This window comes from Peromyscus leucopus, chromosome 10 (assembly GCF_004664715.2).
Source record: "Peromyscus leucopus breed LL Stock chromosome 10, UCI_PerLeu_2.1, whole genome shotgun sequence".
NCBI classification, from domain to species: Eukaryota; Metazoa; Chordata; class Mammalia; order Rodentia; family Cricetidae; genus Peromyscus; species Peromyscus leucopus.
In genome coordinates, this window is record NC_051071.1 from 84340153 (window position 1) to 84362312 (window position 22160).

Consider the following 22160-nt stretch of genomic DNA (forward strand, 5'->3'; position numbering starts at 1 on the left):
GCTGCTTCCAGCCTCTAGCTTTCGAGTCATCCTGCCGAGACCCCGATAGCACGGAGCAGGGGAGAGATTGTCCCAGCTGTGCCGTCAGGGCCGGCCTAGCATCTGGGAGTCCAGCCAATGGCTGTGCGGCTGCGTCTTGTGACAATATGTCCAGCAGTCACAGCAACTAGAACAGTCCTCACGTGAATCGATGTCATCCAGCAGCGGACGGGCTTTCCTCTCCGGCACAGAGGCCCGTGCCACACAGCGTGCAGTTAGGAACGTCAAGAACCTCGTTTTCCTCCCTGACGGCGGCGGCGGCGGCGGCGGCGGCGGCATCACGTTTCTTCCGGGATGACGCGGTTGTCCCTGGCCCCACAATCACGCAGGCTTGAAACCACGGGGTGTCTGACCTGCCTTCACCCTCCTCATCCAGGCAGTCGGACACAGCCACTGCCCTCCTCACAGCCGCTCCGGTTCTTCCCGTGCCTGAAAGCCTTTTTATCCATTACCTACGTTATAAATGCAGTGCCCTGTAGAAGGACTCCCGGAAGCAGGCGTGCATTCAGGTTTTCATTCATGAAAGGGCAGTTCTTGCAAAAACCTCAGAAAGCTGGGCATGGTGGTCTATGCCTATAATACCAGCACTCAGGAAGAGGCGGTTACATGTCAAGCTGGAGGCTATCCTGGGCTATCCAAGACCCCTCCCCATCTTTAATATCAAACAACCCCAGAGCAAGGAATGATGTTTAAAGATAGGAAGTACACTGTAGTTTGAGAAAGAATACTACCAGGGCAACAGAAAAATTGAATCATTGGCTGTTCTGAATGTTCTGAAGAACATTCAGTGGCACTGAATCACTTCATCCGTGTCTAGTCAAAACCCTTCTCTCCAGCTCCTACCCTACCCTGGCTGCAAATCTGATCTGGCTTACCAAAGTCTAGAGATTCTCGGTGTTATTCTAATACTGACTAGCAAGTGAGCTTCCTACAGACATGCTGCTGGAATACCATATCTTCACTCTGACCCCCACACTTGCAGAGACTGTATTTGAGCAGTAAGGCAAAAAAAAAAAGTTGAGATTGACCCAAAGTCAAACCAGCTTCTTGATTTGAAAACATGAAATACATTCAGTTTTCCGCAGCCAGGACCCAGTTATCCTCAGCGTTCCATAGGAAGCCACACGGGAGGACACCAGTCCCGTCTCGATCTTGGGAATGTGGCCTGTAGAGGTAGCTGCACACACTGGAAAACACTGGCCTTTTTATGACAGCATTGGCTCCTCGAGACAGAAGGCTGCTGGCTGAGCCGAGCAGGGGGACTGCTGGGTCCCCTGAAAGCTGGCCACAGGGACACTGTTTCTTCAGGGCTTGGCGTGCGCGCGAGGCTGCTCGCAGTGGACGAAAATTCCCAGAAGAAAAGGAGAGGAGCGGGGTTTGTGGAAGCTATGGGCTTTCGCTTGTTTTATTTTCCGTGTGTGTGTGTGTGTATGTGTGTGTGTGTGTGTGTGTGTGTGTGTGTGTGTGTGTTCGTGTGACTACAGACGCACGCACGTGCAGAGGGTGGAGGGCAAACCCGGGTGTCCGTCCTTGGCTTCTCCCGTGTAATGGGATTTAACGAGGCAACTCCCGGTAGTTAAAAGGAGGTTTATTTGGGGGTAACTTACAGCCAGTAAGCCAGGGGTTGGTTACAGGATCCGGGAGAGGTGAGGTGCAGTCCAGCGGGGTCCTCTGGAGACCTCTGACTTGGCCTGCCATCCAGCCTCCAGGATCACGAGGAGCCCAGAGGGCCGGCACGTCTGGATCTCGGGTCTTAAGGGCTCCTGTCCCGGCCACACCCCAGGGGCAGGTCCTAGGTCAGCGAGGCAGTAACCAGCTGCCTCACTGGGGCTGTGCTTCAAGGTCAGAGCTGGAACAGCTACCACTGGAGCCGTGCTTAAAATGAACTCTCATTGTTCAGTGCTGCATGTGCCGTGCTAGCCTTCCTGCAAGCTCCCGTGCATCCTCTCTCGGCTTTCCATCTCACTGTAGCAGCAGTGGGGGACCAGTGGTGCATGCTATCATGTCCCCATGGCTGGCTTTACGTGGAGGTGTTCATGGTGCTGAGGTGCTTTGCTCCATACCAGAGAAGAGAAAGCATCGATATCACCTAGCTACAAACTCTGTGACCTAAAACAGAAGTACTGCAAGATATACTGGTGCAACGGTGAAGTGTTATGGGTGTAACCAGTCACTTTTGATCGGCTTTGAGGGCTGCTCAGTGACATGGGACACTGCCACAGTGGCCCAGAACTGGGACTGGATAGGTCATGAGCCTAGGGGAAACCCTGCTGCCGTGATTCCGAGAAAGGAAGATGATAGCACTAAAATGACTCCGAATGACGCAATGCTATACTCATTACTCACACACTCACCTCTCATCAGAGGAGCTTCTTGCAGGAGAGGGTAATTAGCAGAGGCCCACATGGACAATATGCAGAGAGTAAGAGAGTTTGGAGCTCTCAGTACTAATAAGATGTCTTTATCAAACACCCTCTCCTCAAGGCTCAGGGATCTGGGCAGAAGAGGAGGCAGAAACATTGGAAGAGCCAGAGGTGATGGAGGACTCCAAGGAAACTTTTCCAGACACAACAGGGCCGATGCAGATAGGAACTCAAAGAGATGATGATAGCAAGGCCCACATGGGTTTAAACCAGACAGAATCCCAGCACTGAGAATGAAAAATTGGCACAAAGTCCCAGCCCTAACCAAGAAGTTATTCATAATTGGTACCTGCTTGGAAACAGGAAGCCAGTTTTCTGAAATGGAGTGTCACGGGGTGTATCCACCACACTCCAGGGCAGGTCACATGCCCAGGAGGAGTTGGCTAACACAAAAAGACTCCATGTTCTTTTATGAGCTTTTCGTTTTGGTTTTTGTTTTTTTTTTTCTTACTGGTTTTCTTTTTCATTTGCTTTTAGCTTTTTGTGGAGAGAGAGAGAGAAAAATTGGATGGGTCTGGAGGTGGAGAAGATCTGGGAGGAGTTGGAGAGGAGAAAGAGTATGATACAATTTTATTGTATGAAAACATTTTCTCAAATAAGATGTTTGGCTTTTGTTTCTATTCCTGGCTGGAATTCCTAACCCACTTAGAACATAACAGCAATGTTTCATTCAGAATGAACCTCTTCTGGTCATACCAGAATTCATGCTACTGAGGTAGCTTCAGGATGAGGGCTGGTTACCTCAAATACCAAGAGCTTAGACCTCCAACCCGCCCACTTCAGGAGGTGGAGGGGGGCAGCTGGGGGATAGAGAGCTATCACCAGTGTGTTATGAGCTGTGGATAGCTTCCAGGCTGAGCAACACTGTGGGAAGCTGGGAGAGTGGGATGCTCTGAAGGTACAGGAGCCCCTGGCCCCCTTCTCTTCCCATGCACGTCTTCCATTGACCTGATCCTGAGTTGTATCCTCCATAATAAAACAGCCACCGTAAAGACGGTGTTCTGCCCACTGTTAACAGCCAACATGGCCGTGCCTCCACACACCCATGGAGAACAGTTAGTGTAAGAAACAGGGAAGTCACAGTTGTGCATAAAACAACTTTATTTAGTGGCCAGATCCCAGTGAGTAATGCCAGCCTTTGCTTGATTCTGCCAGGGTGTGCTGTTACACACTCTTAAGAAAACAGACAAGTGGGTCACCAAACGCTGTTTGACTCGGAGTGTGTACAGTAAAACAAAACTGTGTTTGTTCTTTGATTAAACCTTTAACATATAAAAAAGAAAGGAAAAGAATGCCCAAAGCAGTTTTAAAACTAAGAGACGTCACCCCGTACTATTTACAGTAAGATGTCTTTTCACGAAGAGAACGCTCTGCTCGGGACTTCACACTCACCATTGAGGGAGTCCCACCCCGGTCTTTGCCGGAGTGACGGTCTCTTCCCCTCCTTCCTCACTTGAGGCAGCTTCCATTCTCTGTCCCTCACCTCCCGATCCCTTTGATACTCCTTTCCTCCACTCGGAAACCACCTATTCAGTGACACTTACTGGGCACCCACTGTGCGCCAGGCACTGTGCTGGGGGCGGAGATTTAGATGAAACAAGAGTTGAGCCTCTCCTTGTGAAGCTACGCTTTGGGCTGAATTTACAAAATAGCATTTTCCACATCATCACAGGGGTGTCCCAGGCCCCTAAGAATTTGGGGATTTCTTAAAACGGTGCACTTGGTTGGGGGGTGGTGTCTTGTGCACTTGGTACACTGCTGTGCACCTTGGGACGAGGGATCTAGGATGGCCTCGAACTCCTTCACTTACGATCTCACATCTGGACTTGCAGCAGGTGAGAGACTCACGTTGAGTGCCATGGCTCTGTCTGTGCCAATGTGGTTTTGGGGAGGGCAATGTCTTAATTGGCTTCTGTAAATTCCAAATTTGAAAAGTCCTTAGTTCCCGAACTTTGGGGGCACCTAAAAATTTGGGGAACACATGAATGTGAATGTCTCCCCGGGCTTGGATTTGCCACAAGAGTCCTAACTAACCTCCTATCCTTCCTCCACAAAGCCCACAGGCGCCCTCATACCTCCCCACCCCCACCCCCACGCAGATTTCTTTGTGCTTCTTTGAGAATCCTTTTTTGTCTTCTCGTTGCTTCAAATTTAAAATAAGCCCATAGGTATCATCCCCTGTCTCATCTGAAACCAAAACAAGGTTCTTGCCTTTGGTCCACATCTTTGTCCATGAGGCCTACAGAAACCCACGGGGAGTTGCATTAAAAAAAGAAAGAAAAAAAGGCCAGCCATGAGCTATAAAACCAGAATTGTGCACGACACAGTGTGGAAGCAGAAATGAAACCATGCCCTCTTGGCTGTGCCTCGTGCCATCCCTGGCACCCCGTCCCCGTGGACAGTCACACTTGGAGCTCTTTCTCAGGCAGAGTGAGTAGTCAAGTCCAGATGCCGGTGGCGGGCCTCTTTCCCATGCTTCTTTCCCCGGACCCACAAAGCCGACGGCTGAACAGTGGTGGAGGCGGCCTGGCGGGAAAGCTCTGCCCGTGCCCCTCACAGGCCACACTCACAGCTTCGGTACAGTGTGCATCCAGACAGACGCTCCTCTGGTGTCCGCTCGAGAATATTCCAGAGCCACAACTCCCCACAAGCTCACTCCAAGCCCTTCGGAGCTGAAGGCGGCGGAGGGAGCTGGCTTCATTCTTATGTTCCTTTCAGCCTGCCCTACTCTGCTGGAGGAAGACGGCAGGTTCGAAACGTGAGGAAGATGTGAATGAAGAGCATAGTGGGCGGGTGGGACGGGGAGGTGATCATGCACAAGCTTCTGGCTCTGTCGTGCATATATTTTCAGTGTGACAGCGTGTATTTCCACACATGAGAGCTTGTGCTTGTTCATGAAAGAAATAACCTGCCCTGAAAAGCTCTTTTGGCAAATATGGCCACGAATATGTGTCCGTGTGTGTGTGAAACGCGTCATGAGGTGATGTGTCGAGTCCTGTGAGTGTATCATCCCGATCCCTCTCCTGTCGTCACACCCACCGCACCCCCAAGGGCAAACTGACGGGTTACACCTGGTCGGTTTGATATTCAGACGCTTCTGACAGGCTCTCTGAGAAGCTCAGGAAGTTCTCCTGGTACTCAGAGCACACAATCTCATAGCGGTAGTGCCGGAACTCCACAGCTAGGGTGCCAAAGTACGACAGGAAGCACATGACCAGGCCCCACTGGACCCTGGCTGCGTACATGTGGATATCTTGGGCCATGAGGATGAAGTCTGGGGAGCAGAGGTCAAGGAAGGTAATCAGGTATTAGTTTCCTCATCACTGGCAAAGCTGGTAGCCAGGGCCACGCTCATGGTAAGCTGAAAGCTGGTATTTGCATGTATTATTAGACAACATTATTGAGCTGTGCGCCATGTTGGGCATATTTCTAGATGCCTCCACAGATAATCCCATCTAACCCTCCCAGCGATCCTATCCTCATTGACAGTTAAGAAACTGAGGCCAAGTAGGTAGCTTACCTGAAGTCATTCTCACAGAGGTATGAGCTGGTGGGTTCACACAAATGCCTTGGCCATGCGTCAGTCGTGAACTCTACACCTGCCCCATTAAAGGTGAGTAGCAAAAGGACCATGACCCTCCGGAACATCCCAGCTACCTCCATACAGCAGTGTTTGCTCCGCAATGCTAATACCTGTGACCCTTCCCCTCTTCTTTTAGGCAATACTGTACAGGTTAGTCTCATTTCTGGCCACAGGTTAAAACGCGTGACCCAATGAAGAGAAGCCATTTAAAAAGCCTTAGTGAGCACCCAGTGTGGTGGTGTGTGCCTGTAACCCAGCACTTGGAGGGCGGAGGCAGGAGGACTCACGGTTCATGGATAACATCTATACAGTGAGTTGAAGGTCATCCTGGGCTGCATGAGAACCTGTCTCAAAACACAAAGGTTCACAAAAGTAGGAAGGTACAAAAGGGGATGTGTGTGAATATGATCAAGATACATTATATATGCATGAAATGCCATAACGAACCCTGTTTTTTTTTAATTTAAAATTACACTGATTCATTTTATTTTTCATGTAAAGAAGTATGCATTTTACATGGTGTGCAAGTATGTATGTGTACCACATGTATGGTCAGAAGAGGGCAGTGGATCCCCAGAACTGGAATTATGAATGGTTGTGAGCCACCACATGCATTCTGGGAACTGAACCCAGGTCCTCTGTAAGAGTAGCCAGTGCTCTTGACCACTGAGCCATCTTTCCAGGCCCCTCTATGCCCATTATTATATTCAGTTTCCAGCACCCACCTGATGGCTCAGAACCATCCATAATTCTAACACCAGGGGATGACCCCCTCTTCTGAACTCCAAGGAAACCAGGCACAAACGTGGTACACATATACACAGGAAAACAGTCACACTAATAAAAATAAATAAAAATTTAAAAACCTAAAAAAACAAAGAATCATAACTGCTAATAAAAAAAAACCATGATGGTCCTATTCCTAAATATATATATTATAATATATATACCTTAAAAATAATGATGGTTCTATTCCTAAATATATATATCTTAAAAATGATGATGGTTCTATTCATATATATCTTAAAAATCATGATAGTCCTATTCCTAATAATATATGTACCTTAAAAATGATGATGGTTCTATTCATATATATATATATATATATATATATATATATATATATACACTTTAAAAATCATGATGGTCCTACTCCTAAATATATATGTATGTATATGTATACCTTAAAAATTATGACAGTTCTATTCATATATATATACATATATATACCTTAAAATTATGACAGTCCTATTCCTAAATATATCTATTATATATAATATACATACCTTAAAAATCATGACGGTCCTATTTCTATATATATATATACATACATACATACAACTATATAAAAGACATATACATATGTGATACATATAGTGTGTGTGTATACATACATATGATTGTGTATATGGAAGCACAGGGGCTGAGAAAAGAGCAAAAAGTTCATTGCACATTTTAGTGAAATGTGAAGAGTCAGAGAACCAAAAACATTGAGAAAAACCAGATACATCCTGAGATATATCTGAGAACTTGTATCTGTGCTCTACCTTTAAATTACAGACCTAAAATCTTCAGGGATGTCAGAGACTAAGAGGACAGGCGGAGCCATGTCAGGAAGTCTTCGGTCTCTTGACTGAGCCTGGATCCAGGAAACACAGATACTAATTAACGCTTCCAAGTGTTCAGACGCAACACAATCAGAACCGTTAGCTGTCAGCCCGAGCCACTGCAAGTCTGCGCACATTCTTCTGACTGAGGGTAGAAATACCACCAGGCCGGTGTTAACTCGCTAGGGAGTGGCAGCTTCCATTTCTTTGATCATATCTTATCAGGTTGCTACAATCTTTGTGACAAATTAACCTACCTAGGATTCTCAAATTGTGATTAAAAGAATCAATACACATCAAGTGCTTAGCGTGATTCCTAGACATGGTAAACGCTCAGCAAACGCTGGTGACGACTATCACCGAGGCGTGTAACGTTAGCTTTAACTGCTTGACCACTTAGGAATCACGGTTTCTAAGGAGAATCTGTATGAGTAAATACTGGTTACTGCAGTGTGTAGATGAGTCCTAAGCCATCCTTCCCAATTTACCAGGAATAAAGGCTGATTTTGTTTTTCATCTGCTCTGTGCCCTGGGTAACTGATAGGTGGGATGGGGTGGGGTGGTGGATTGAGTGAGAAATGCCAACCCTAGGCTCATGTATTGGTCTGTTTGGGAAGGTTACAGAACCCTTAGAAGATGGAGTCTTGCTGCGGGAAGTACGTTACTGAGTACAGGCTTTGAAGGTCTAAGCTTTGCCTACTTCTGTCCTTTCTCTGCTTCCTGTGTCTGGGTGAGAATGTGAAGGGCCAGCATCCTGTTTCAGCCACCATGCTTCCCTGCCTGTTGCCATGCTTTTCCTGTCACGATGAACTCTAACCATTTAGCCGTAAGCTAAAACAAACCCTTTCATCTTCTAAGTGGCTTCTGTCAGGGTATTTTTTTCTTTTTTCTTTTAAATTTTTTGAGACAGGGTTTCTCTGTGTAGCTTTGAAGCCTGTCCTGGAACTCGCTCTGTAGACCAGGCTGGCCTTGAACTCACAGAGATCCGTCTGGCTCTGCCTCCCGAGTGCTGGGATTAAAGACATGAGCCGCCACCGCCCCGTTTAGGATGTTTTTTTTTTCATAGCAACAGAAAAGTGGCCAACACAGACGGGAACTGGAAACTTCTCCTGGGCCAGGTTGCTGATGCTGTCATTGAGCGCTGAGCTAGCCGGCAGTCTCTCTGGGACTTGTCTAGGGTTCAAGGGAGTGAGGCCTTCTCTTCTGCTTATGAATGGCAGGTGGGCTGACTACAGGGTGTGGACGGGGCCTGAGCCATTTCTTCCCCAGTTCATTAGGGATGAAAGCTGATTTTTCACCTAGCTGTTCTTTGTCTGTTCTCCATCGGTTCAAACTCCACGTGGAGAAAAGGAAATGAACAGCAGCACCCCAAAGCCTCAAATATTTATACAGGAAAATGACACACATATAGGTGATCTAGTTCCTGAATTTGTTCTCCAGGGAAATTTATAATCTTGAAAGATATAAACATTCGCCCCTTGAAATTCATTTTAAGGATAATAAATGACCTAATCCTAATAGGACTTAAAGTCATAGGCGAATTTTTTAAGATGGCAAGCAAAAAAAAATCACAATACTTTTTTGGACTTTTTTGTGCCATGATTTTCATAAATGGAAACATTGTATGGCTGGAGACAATGCATGACGCCTTTCCCATGGGCTGCAGACAGAATGCATGACGCCTTTCCCATGGGCTGCAGACAGAATGCATGACATTTCCCATGGGCTGCAGACACAATGCATGACGCCTTTCCCATGGGCTGGACACAGAATGCATAACATTTCCCATGGGCTGCAGACAGAATGCATGACATTTCCCATGGGCTGCAGACAGAATGCATGACGCCTTTCCCATGGGTTTGGACACAGAATGCATGACATTTCCCATGGGCTGCAGACAGAATGCATGACGCCTTTCCCATGGGCTGCAGACAGAATGCATGACGCCTTTCCCATGGGCTGCAGACAGAATGCATGACGCCTTTCCCATGGGCTGGACACAGAATGCATGACATTTCCCATGGGCTGAAACCATCCTCAGGCAGGAGAACCTGCTTTAGTTTCAGTTCCCTGTCTCTCTTTGACATAAAAATCTGATTTTAAAGTTTTTTAAAAATTAATTTTAATTTACTTTTATTTTTGAGACAGGGTCCGAGGTAGTGCAATATGGCCTTGAACTCACTGTGTAGCCCAGGATGATCTTAACTCCCAATTCTCTTGCCTTCACCTCCCAGGTTCCGGGATTACATCTAGGCTCCGCCATACCTGACTATTAGTTTTTATTTATTCATTTTTAAAAGATTTATTTTTTACTTTTTGTGTGTGAGTGTTTTGTCTACAGGTATACATGTGTAGCCCTAGTGTGCCTAGTACCTGAGGAGGCCAGAAGAGGATGTTGGGTCCCCTCTCTCTGGAGTTACAGACAGTTGTGAGCCACCGTGTGGGTGCTGGGAATCAAACCCCAGTTCTTTATAAGAGCAGCAAGTGCTCTTGACCACTGACTCATCTCTTTGGCTTCTGGCTATTCATTTTTAAAGCTAGTGTACAAAGTGATGGGTTTATTATGGCATTTTTTGGTCTGACACTTTTTTTTGTTTTGTTTTGTTTTGTTTTCGAGACAGGGTTTCTCTGTGTAGCTTTGTACCTTTCCTGGAGCTCACTTGGTAGCCCAGGCTGGCCTCGAACTCACAGAGATCCGCCTGGCTCTGCCTCCCGAGTGCTGGGATTAAAGGCGTGCGCCACCAACGTCCGGCTTGGTCTGACACTTTTTTTTTTTTTGGTTTTTCAAGACAGGGTTTCTCTGTGTAGCTTTGCACCTTTCCTGGGACTCACTTGGTAGCCCAGGCTGGCCTCGAACTCACAGAGATCCGCCTGGCTCTGCCTCCCGAGTGCTGGGATTAAAGGCGTGTGCCACCACCGCCCGGCTTGGTCTGACACTTTTTGATCTGACAGTTTTTCTACACACCAGGAAGGGCAATGGTCTTTTCTTCTCCATATAAAACTTACCTGTGTCCTACTGTCCCTGGCAAAGAACCTTCAAAGGATACACAGGACCACACAGAGAGTGATGACGGCAGACAGGATAACTCGTGGAATTCCAACTCTCCGTCCTTCATTCTTGATATTGACTTTGAGTGTCAATGCAGCCTGTATCCAGCAGGTCAGTGTGCCAAACCCAAAGGTCAAGGATGTCCCCACATTATGGATTTCTTCATCATTTGTGAGCTAGGGAACAGAGAAGCTATGTGGAGGCTCATTTTGAAAACATGTAGACTGATGAAAAATATGAGGGGAAAGATGGGGAAAAAAAACTTTTCAACAGTGAGGCCAGAGAGCTTAGAAAAATTAGACTTTTTCATCTCTGCTGACTCTTTGTGTTGATTCTCAAATGGTGAGAATCTACAGAGATGGAGGACAAGAAACAATTTTCCTCAACCTTAAAAACATTTGTTTAGAAAACCCTGCAGGAGGCAGGGATCTATGTCCTGAATTTATTTTCCAGAAAAAGCTTTTAAGGAAAGGAAATTAAAAAGCAGGAGAATTATATAAAAAGGGAAATGTCGAGTTTCTACAGGCACAGATTCTGCTTTCTAAGCAGAAAGAATGAAGCTCGGGGTGTGGCTATGTGCTTCCTGAGAATCGACATTTCTGGCACGGGAAGGTTTGATTGGCACACAATGATAGCCCTTGGGACAACTGGCCTGTCTGTGGAACTCAACCTACTCAGTGTTAATAGGAATTCTCTGGTCTTTGTTTTCCTGTAGTAATAAAGAAAACGGAAAGCTCTGAGTGTCAGCCAGATCCACAGCCATTAAAGAACATCTGTGTCTGAAGACCTGTAGGCTTCCACAGAATCCAAAGACTCAGCTTCAGTTGGTTGTTGGAGATGTAAAAAGCTCTCCAAGTCATTACCTAGCTATTTTATAAAAGGCGCCTATCACTAAAAACTCCGCTTGAAATTATCTGCATTTTTAACTGCACATACAAAAAAAAAAAATGAAACCTTCTGACAAGACAGCTTCTAAACTACGGTGAAATACGACTTTAGAACTTTACATCACCTCAGGGTTTTCACTGCCTGACAGTGTGGCCAGAAGTGTCATATCAAATCAATGTTACTTTTCCCTTCTAATTTTTCCATTGTTTTGGGTTGTAGTTCCCCCTTTTGCTAGGAAGCCACTCTCCCCCTCATAATTCAAAAGGTATATTTTCAAATTTCATTTAAAAACTATGATTTCTCAAGTTAAATTTCACTTCCAGGAAATCAATTTCTCATGTCAAATGCAACCCATTTCATTTATTACCAGTTTTTTACCTGAATTTAAAATAGGTAATACAGTCATATGGTTCACACTTGTATAAATTTATAAAAAGAGGCAGCAATTGAAACATCTCTCATCCCACACTCCAGAGGGTTGATGACTGCACTCCTGGAAGACTCCAGCATGGGTTCTTCATATGGAGTGTCATCGTTCACAGCTTTACATTTCGTCATTTTCCAAGACCACCCATCTCTGGGATTCTGCTGGGACTTTAGAAGGAAATCCGCACGTCACTACTCATCAATACCCAAAGCCCTGGTGGAGCGAACGGTATTTACTGTCCACTCTGCCCACATCGGCAGCACATCAGGGCCACCGCCCAGATCTCAGCAGTAATCTCAACAGACGCGCTCTTGACTATCATCCCAGGCCATGTGCTCTAAGGACGCAGCTTTCTGGTTATCCAGATTGATATGGAACGGGAATGCCCAACAACTCATAATGCAAAAAACAGTTACATGCTACTGTGTGCCGAGGTGGAGTCCTGAGGCAAAGACGGTCCTGGTTTAATGAGTCAGTAAGAGTGAGGGTTAGAAGGAGAAAGAGCCATCGAAAACCCATTAGTGTGTTTTGGTAAGAACACAACTAAGTGGCCAGGCGGTGGTGGCGCACGCCTTTAATCCCAGCACTCGGGAGGCAGAGGCAGGTGGATCTCTGTGAGTTCGAGGCCAGCCTGGGCTACCAAGTGAGTTCCAGGAAAGGCGCAAAGCTACACAGAGAAACCCTGTCTCGAAAAAACCAAAAAAAAAAAAAAAAAAAAAAAAAGAACACAACTAAGTGTTTGCTAGAATGCCCAGGGTCTTGAGTGCCTATACCATTTGGAGTTGATTCAGCAGGTGGGGGGTGAGGGAGGGGGACAGGATATTTCTCTCGTTTGCTCACGAGAAGTTTGTGGTGGTGAAGAGTGGACTACAGTGTGGAGCGCACAGAGGCAGGGAAATCAGCCAATTATGAGAATAAGTGAAGCCATTCAGAGCAGGAGGAAGATGTCGGACTGGCAAAAGGAATTATTCTTCCGGGTGTGCTCAGCGGCTTCTGAGTTCTGGGAGGGTGAGTCAGGGATTCTGGAGAGATCCTGGGCTTTCCGTCCTGACTTTCCTAGGAACCCATTACTCTGAAATGTGCACTTCCATTAAAGATGTATAGTCAGTGTTTAATTATCAAGAGACGGCGATCTTAGTACTTTTCTGGAAAAGCACACTGGGATACGCTTTATAATGAAGGAAAGCGGGAAACGTTATGGAGACACACAGCTCTTCTGAGCTACTTCCCCAGTCGCCACGACATCTGCATCTGCAGTTAGCTCTCATGCGCCTGGCGGGAACAGGCGTACGTAGAGACCCTGGGGACAGCGGAGGCGGAATCTAAGTACAAAGTGTTTGCTTGTTCCTGGGGTTCGTGCAGAATCATACGGGCCACGTGGAGACGATACCTTAGGCTGCAATGATCTAGAAGCACATAATCTTACCAGCGCGAGAGGGAGGCGAAAAAGCCAGAGGAAGTACCTGAAAATTACCAAGTAAGGTCATTCCGAAGGAAGCCAGACACAGCGCCACCAGTCCACTGATATTCAGCCATGGGTTTAAAACCTTCGGTTTCAGCTGGATGAAGCGCAGAACAGCTACCACGAGGGCTGGGAATACAAAAAATCTTAAAGAATGTGAATCACCCACCTACCCTAAGGCAGAAGTCTAAAACCATAACGTGCAAAAAAAAAAAAAGTCTCTCTCTCTCTCTCTCTCTCTCTCTCTCTCTCTCTCTCTCTCTCTCGCTTTTTTTTTTTCTGACAAGGTCTTGCTATGCAGCCCAGGCTGGCCAGGAACTCAGTGTGTAGTCCAGGCTCAAACTCAGGGTCCTCTGCCCTTAGCCTCCTGGATGCTGGGATTACAGACATGTGCCACCATGTGTGGCTCTCACAGCACCTCTTAAATCTCACCACACGGAAGTTTTCTTTATTATTTCTTTGATTTTTTTTTTTGAGATTAATACAATTATGTCATTTTCTCCTTTCCTTCCTTCCCTCCAAACCCTCCCATATACTCTCTTCCAAACTCATGGCTTCTTTTCCTCATCAATCATTGTTAGACACATATATGCATGCATATGTATGTACATATATATTCCTAAATACATAATGTAACCTGCTTGGTCTGTATCATGCTACTCACATGTATGTTTTCAGGACTACTTGATATTAGAAAACCAAATCCTGTGCTCTTCCCTGGGGAAGACTATTTTTCCCACTCTCAGCATTCCTCAGTTACTGTGGATATCGCTCTGTATGCTGTGAATGTGTTGCTCTGATTGGTTGATAAATAAAACGCTGATTGGCCAGCAGCCAGGCAGGAAGTATAGTATAGGTGGGACAAGCAGAGAAGAGAATTCTGGGAACAGGAAGGCTGATTGAGGAGTCGCCAGCCAGACACAGAGGAAGCAAGATGTAAAAGTACCGGTAAACCACAAGCCACGTGGCAACTTATAGATTAATAGAAATGGGTTAATTTAAGATATAAGAACAGCAAGAAGCCTGCCATGGCCATACAGTTTGTAAGTAATATAAGTCTCTGTGTGTTTACTTGGGTCTGAGTGGCTGCGGGCCCAGGAAGAACTGGAGAAAACTCCAGCTACACTCAGTTGCCTGTAGTTCTTGACAGACAGACAGACAGTTTTCAAAGAAACTTTCCATTCAATACTTATTTAGACTTTTCAGATGCCTTATTATTCTTAACTTTTGGGGACTCAGAGGGGATATGCCACAACCAGGCTGAATGTGACCTTTCCAGCATTGCTAACAGGGTTGTTCTCAGGGTTTCCAGAGCAAGACTGGCAGGGGACAGACTGCACTGGGGGAGTACTGCAGAGGCATGGCACCAAACAAAGGGGACAGAGACAAAGAACATGGCTGGGGCTCGCTGATCAGTCACAGCTTAGTGCAGGGTCAGAGCAGAAAGGGCAGAAGACACAGGAACCAGGACAAGGCCACCACATCTGGATAAGCCAGTGGGTGCCTGTCACTCCTGGGCAGAAGACATGGGATCCAGGACAAGGCCACCGCATCTGGATAAGCCAGGGGGTGCCTGTCACTCCTGGGCAGAAGACATGGGAACCAGAACAAGGCCACTGCATGTAGCTGGAAGTTTTCCTGTGTCCTGCCTGGCCCGTGGTCAGGACAAATCTCTCTCACCTGCTGGTCCCACAGCTGCTTGGACCCAAGTAAACACTCAAAGGCTTAATATTATTTATAACTGCTTGGCCATTTGCTCAGGCTTATTACTGACTAGCTCTCACACTTAAATTAACCCATAATTCTTATCTATGCTTAGCCACATGGCTTGGTACCTTTTCTCAGTTCTGTCTTCACATCTGCTTCCTCTGTGTCTGGCTGGTGACTCCTGACTCTGCCCTTTCTCTTCCCAGAATTCTCCTTGTCTGCTTGCCATGCCTATACTTCCTGCCTGACTATTGGCCAATCAGCATTTTATTTATCAACCCATCAGAGCAACACACATTCACAACATACAGAATGACATTCCACAGCAACTACATCTGGATAAACCACGTTCACTAAAAATTAATTTTTTCAAATGACATTAATCACTCATTTTTAAAAGGACACTTTAAAAAGGTGAATTGAGAATATAAAGGCAGAATGGGAGAAGTCAGATTTCATACCCTACTTCTTTTTTAAATTTTTTTTTCATTTTACATACCAACCACAGTTCCCCCTCTCTCTCCTCCCTCCACCCCCCACTGCCAGCCCATTTCCATTCATTCCTCAGAATGGGTAAGGCCTCCCTTGGGGAGTCAACACAGGCTGGTATACCAAGTTGGAGCAGGACCAAGCCCCCCTGCATTAAGGCAAGCAAGATATCCTACCATAGGAAATGGGCTCTAAAAAGCCAGTTCATGTACCCGAGATAAATATTGGTCCCACTGTCAAGGGCTCCACAATCAGATCAAGCCACAACTGTCACCCACATTCAGAGGGCCTAGTTTGGTCCCATGTAGGTTCCCCAGCTGTCAGTCCAGAGTCCATGAACTCCCACGAGCTTGGGTCAGCTGTCTCTCACACCCCACTTCTAATAGAGGCCTTGGGGACACTCTGCACTCAAGCCACTAACCTAAAAGTCACCTTTTATTACTTGGTGCAGAGATAGTTTTAGCACAGAGATAGTTTCATATGTGTTATATATATGGAAGATAATTGGCAATTAATTTAAATCATATCTACAAATAAGGGAATGCACTAATGACTTCCTATGACTACTCTGACATTATATTTTCAGTAGGAAAGACAAAATTACCTTATTTATGTGGCAATTAAATTAGAGATCACTTACTAAGGGTTTAACATTGACTCCAACCGTTGTCTCTCTAGCCAGTAATAGAGAAAAGCCACCCCACATTTGCATCCCCCAAGTCACTAGATTTCACTGCGTCAAGCTGAGTACCGTTGACCAGCAATGGGAATAAAACACGATTCATATCTGGATTTTGTAATCAAAATATGGATAAACCATGATTTACAAAACTGCAAATTACTCCTCCCGATACAGCTTTTGGTACATGTTCCAGTCAAGGTCTATGACTGGTCAGAGACTAAACAAGTTGACAAGGGTTCTCCAACCAATATCACTGGGGTTATGCTGGGAGTCTATTAATTACAACTTGATCCTATGGGATGAGGAGTAGACATGATGCTATATTCGTTTTTTAGGCTGTGAACAGGAGGAAGGGGCTGGGAGAGAGCTAATTACAGGGAGAGGTAACAAAAAAGCCTTAGATGAGGACCTAGGGGCTCAGCGAAGGGCCCCCCGGGAACACTTGCTCATTAGCACTGTATGATGCCATTGCAGGAGGGGAAACCACAGACACAGCGCATTTGATCTTTTTTTTTTAAAGATTTGTTTATTTATGCATATGAGTGCACTATTTGCATATTTTGAAGGACAGAACAGGACATCAGACAGAACAGGGCCTCAGAACCCTATTATAGATGACTGTGAGCCACCATGGTGTTGGGAATTGAACTCAGGACCTCTGGAAGAGCAGCCAGTGCTCTTAACTGCTGAGCCATCTCTCCAGCCCCTACATTTGATCTTTTTAAAGTTCAACTAGGGAAAAGCATTTCCCTGGAACTCTCTGTTGGGCATTTACATTTGTGGGACACATTGTGTGAGAACTTTAGTCTGCACCCTAAATCCAGACCCCAGTACTCACCTGACAGTGTGTTCCTCTCTGCCCGCAGAGAGGATTTCAGTTACTTTAGACACTCTGCATGTCTTGCCGAGAGACATGGGCATGTTCATCTCCTGGAAGTCACTTTCTCATGAACAGAGACCTATATAATAATTTCACTCAGTTTCGACAGCTATATTCCAAACACCAGGCTTTGTCCTTTTCATCCACCAACTCTATGCTAATCAGGTAAGAGACAAACTCTCCCTTTAATAGAGATTCTATTAGGAAGATGGAACTAATGAAGATTTGGCTTTAGGAGAATTTATGAACCGAATCTGCTCTCCAGTCAAATTAGCTGCCAAAAAAGTCAATGTTCACCAAACAGTGATCAAGTTATAACTTCGTAAAAGTAACTTCTAGGAATATGACAGCTTTAAAGACATCTTCATATTACATATGCTAACCTATTCTCACCATAGGTACTTTTGACCAGTAGATATACTTTAAAACTTGGAAAAATTACAATTTTTAAGTGTTTTGCCTGCACGTGTGCCTGTGCACACGCTTATGCAGTACCTGCAGTGGTCAGAAGAGGGCGTCAGATTCCCTAGGACTGCATAGTTGTGAACCACCATGTAGCTGATGGGACTTGAACCCTGGTCCTCAGGAGGAGAAGGCAGTGCTCTTAACAGCTGAGCCATCCCTCTAGCAGGGCCTTGGTAGATTAATAGACATACCTTTAAGTTTTATTAAAAATTTTCAATTTAGGGCCAGTGAGATGGCGTGGTAAAGACACTTGCCACCAAACCCGACAACCCGAGTTCAATCCCCAGGACTCACATCGTAGGAGAAGACTTTTAAAAGTTGTCCTCTGACCTCCACACCTGCTGTGACATGTACATGCTACCTTCCCCAACCCTGACCCCCCTCAATAAGATGTAATAAATTTAGATTTTCATTAACAGTTTTAGGAAAATAACTTTTGTTTTGTTTGTTTGTTGATTTGTTTTGTTTTTCAAGACAGGGTTTCTCTGTGTAGCCCTGGCTGTCCTGGGACTTGCTCTGTAGTCCAGGCTGGCCTCGAACTCAGAGATCCACCTGCCTCTGCCTCCCGAGTGCTGGGATTAAAGGTGTGTGCCAACACCGCCTGGCTTAGAAAAAGAACGTTAAAAGCTACCCCTCTGCTATTCTTAGTCTACCTAAGTTTGTTGTTGTTGTCTGGGTGCCCCCTAATTTCCTTCTATATTTTAATGAGAACACAAATAGAAACACAGCTGACTTTTACAAATGAAATGTTTAAAAACTGACTAGCGTTTTCACGTCAGAAACTCACAATGGCATCTCCCCATCACAGTCCTCAGCTGGCACCCGGCCAACTTCTATTTTGTTAGTTTTACTGTGTATGCATCAATGATTCCTATTTACGGCTGCGCTAAAGCCAGACAGCCAGTATGTTTTGGCTGAAGGAGGGAGGCGTCTGCCTTAGGTGACTGAAACCATTTAGCTATTTATTAGCTTTGCCCTCACGTCTTCCAGGATAACACTTCTCTCAAGACATTTGTCTTAGGTCCTTTCCCGCAGTGGAGAGGAGAGTGTACATTTAGGACGACAATTGTAGCTAATTCTGTGAAGAAAATAACGGAGCATTTAATCTTTGATTAGCCTGTCAAAAAGATAAAAGGGTTTTGCTAGCTAATTTTAATAAATGCCACATGGACTCCTTTTTAGACTATAAATTATGCTCTATATGGCTGTCAAAAACAGTGACTTGTAAGCAGTGAAGGCTATTTTTAAAGGCAGTGGGAGAGTGTAAAGCGATAGCCTGAGGTCTACCAGTCCTGGGGTGAAGAAAGCGCCCACTATATATAGCAATAATCTTTGGTAAGGAATGGATTCTTTTCCACTCCCAGGGTTGATAAGTAAGTAATTGCTGCTTTGCTCTCACTGAACACCAATCTTAATCAGTTTTGTGTCTACCAGATGGCATCAAACATGATGAAAGATAATAAAGACTGCGCTGGCTGCTTTGGTACCTTCCAGCAAAAGCTGGTAAAAGCTTAATTGCTTCTTGGTGGGGTGGAGAGAGTTAGAGAATAAGATGATGATGAATGTCACCTGGAAGAAGAGCTTCTCCTGCACTGCTGGTTTCTGCAAATGCTTTTATAATTAGTTAATCACGGGCTTTGTGGCGACGTCACTTGGGAAGTGTGCAAACTGGCCATTTTTAGATCCTATACCAAAGACTACTGGGAAATATCAATTTGTCCGTAGCACTCAAAGGAAACAGTGTGCAGCTTCCAGCGTGCTCCCTGGTTTCTTTGGAGCCCAGTGGGGGACAGGCCGTGACAGCGTTTGTACGAAGGCATGACGAAATGAGGCAGTGTGGAGCGAGCACCCAGCCACGGCTCTGGAGTAGAAATCACAGCTGTTTACGTCGGTGTTGGGCCCTAGGGGATGCTCCGCACAGAGACTGTCAGCCTGTAGGCCTGTGCGCCATGATTGCAGGGGGTCTGTGGAAGGTCTCAGCCCTGCGGTTCAAGTTCACTCTTGGGGCCTGTGTTCTGTTAACTGCAAGAATGTGTTAGTATCCACTTAGGCCATGGAATGAATGAGCTTACTGGGCTATTTATTTATGTATTTGTGAATGGAGACTTTCTTTTTTTTTAATTTATTTATTTTTATTTGTTTATTTTTTATGTGCATTGGTGTTTTGCCATGGGTATCAGGTCCCCTGGAAGTGGAGGTACAGAGAGTTGTGAGCTGCCAGGTGGGTGCTGGGAATTGAACCTGGGTCCTCTGGAAGAGCAGTCAATGCTCTTAACCACTGGGCCATCTCTCCAGCCCCTAGACAGAGGCTTTCTATGTAGTCCAGGATGGCCTAGAACTTACTATGTAGACCAGGCTGACCTTGGATTCAGATATCCATCTGCCTCTGCCTTCAGATTTCTGGGTATAAAGGCCTGAGTCACCATGCCTGGCTTGGGTGTGTTTAGAAGAGGATGTCAAGAGAAGGGAAGGGGAGTGTAACATTGTGAGTTATGAGACCAAAGGCCGGGAAGGCCAACCCTGGTCACGCTCAAGTACTTTCTACTGAGTGCTCTGTCCTTAAACTCTGTGACCATCTGAGACACAAAAACCCTCGTGGTCAAGGGTGGGAAGGAAATGTTGCTTTAAGGGTCTTGTGACCCAGCATCATCTGGAGGTTGTGCGGCAGGCATTTCCAAGCTAGGCGACACCTAGGCAGGAAAAGGCATTGACAAAAATACATTTAGCTCCAGGGAAGAACTTTGTGAACTTCAGAGAATTCCTCTTCAGAGTCCCTCTCTGAGAGTGTTCTTCCTGTTTCTCGGAGTTTGAGCTTTTTGGACCAATTGAGATTCTGCCCATGTTGCATACTGAACCAACAATCTTCCAGGGTGTTTGATAGGTTTTCCCTTGCCTAAAGTAAACATTTTTTTTAAGTAAACATGGGCGCTGGAGAGATGGTGCGGCAGTTAAGAGCACTTGCTGTTCTCACAGGGGACCTGGTTTGATTCCCAGCACCCACATTGTGGCTCACAACTGTCAGAAACTCCAGTTCCGGGGCATCTGACACCTCTTTTTAACTTCCATGGGTTTCAGGCATGCAAATGGTGGACATACATGCATGTAGGCAAAAGTCATATACATATAATAATAAAAACAAATAAATCTTTAAAAAAATATACATGGCTTTAATCCAATGCTTGGGAGATGGAGGCAGGAGGAGAAGGAGTTTAAACTCATCGGCTACATAGTTAATTCAAGGCTAGCCTGGGCTAAATTAGATCCTGCTTCAAGGAGGAGGAGGAGGATGGGGAAGGAATAATAATAATAATAATAATAATAATAATAATATTATAATACACACGAGGCTGGGGATGTGGTTCAGTTGGTAGGATGCTTGCCTACCATGCCCAAAGCACTGAATTTGATCTCCAGAACCATAGAAACTGGGCATGGTGGTGCATGCCTGCAATCCCAGAACTTGGAATGTTGAAGCAGGAAGACCAGAAGTTCAAGGTCATCCTGAGCTACATAGTGAGTTTAAGGCCAGCCGGAGCTACATAAAACCTTATCCCATACCTAATGCCCGCCCCCCACACACACTTTGCATGGGTCCAGCCAGCCAGGCAGCCACCAGCCAGCCAGACACGGAGAAAGCAGGAAAGTAGAACCTACAGAATGAAAGAAAGGTGAAAAGCCCTGAGGCAAAGCGTAGATGAAGAGAAGCAGGTTAAATGAAGTTATAAGAGCTGGTGAGGCAAGCATAAGACAAGGCTGAGCACTCATAACTAATAGTAAGTCTCCGTGTCTTGATTTGGGGGCTGGTTGGCTGCCCAAAAGAAAGCCTGCTGCACTCATCTTCACCAGGGAAGGAACAAATAAGGCATCCTCTTCAAAGCTACCATGTGGCAGCCTATTACCCTCTCAGCAAGAGTTTATGACATGTGAAATGTACTATCTCACACAGCAAAAGGAAGTTCAGAGTATGAAGCCCCAGATAAAGATGGTAAAGGGAAGAGGTAGGGAATGCAGAAGGATTTATGAGGGGAAAAGGGTCCTGAACACAAAAAGCTGCCTTCAGCATACGGACACGACATGACACTAAATTGTAGGCCAGGTCGCCCATTGTTTTGATACGGATCCAGGGGGATTGGAAACAGAAATGCAGCAGAGCCCGTCCAGCCCCGTTCCTGCCCGTCTTACCTAGGAAGGCGGCCATGTTCATCACTTGACTGAACACACAGCTCGCAGGAGGATCATCGCCTGCAAAACTGGAAAAAGACGCAGCCTTAGAGGCTGGCTCTGCAGACCTGGAACTCACAGATCCAATTCAACAGGTCAGGTGGAACCAGAGTTACCTGATGTACGGAGCATGCTTCACACCAGATTTCCTAGATAACAAAAAACACGGAGGCACAGGTTAAGGCAGAGCCGCTGCTAACTCTATGGGGAAACGGCGAATTCTCTAGATGCAATCTTT

General features: G+C 45.8%; 1 protein-coding gene across 1 annotated transcript in view; it reads right to left on the bottom strand.

The window, feature by feature from the left end:
* Positions 1–3545: 3545 nt before the first annotated feature.
* Tmem150c (transmembrane protein 150C) overlaps positions 3546–22160 on the bottom strand; it is a 38841-nt gene continuing 20226 nt past the window's right edge. Inside the window, exons 4-8 of the mRNA XM_037209200.1 lie at positions 22039–22071; positions 21884–21951; positions 13480–13607; positions 10700–10877; positions 3546–5736 (exon numbers count right to left, since the gene is read on the bottom strand). Coding sequence (XP_037065095.1) covers positions 5528–5736; positions 10700–10877; positions 13480–13607; positions 21884–21951; positions 22039–22071 — 616 coding nt within the window. The 3' untranslated portion in view covers positions 3546–5527. The remainder of the gene's footprint in view (positions 5737–10699; positions 10878–13479; positions 13608–21883; positions 21952–22038; positions 22072–22160) is intronic.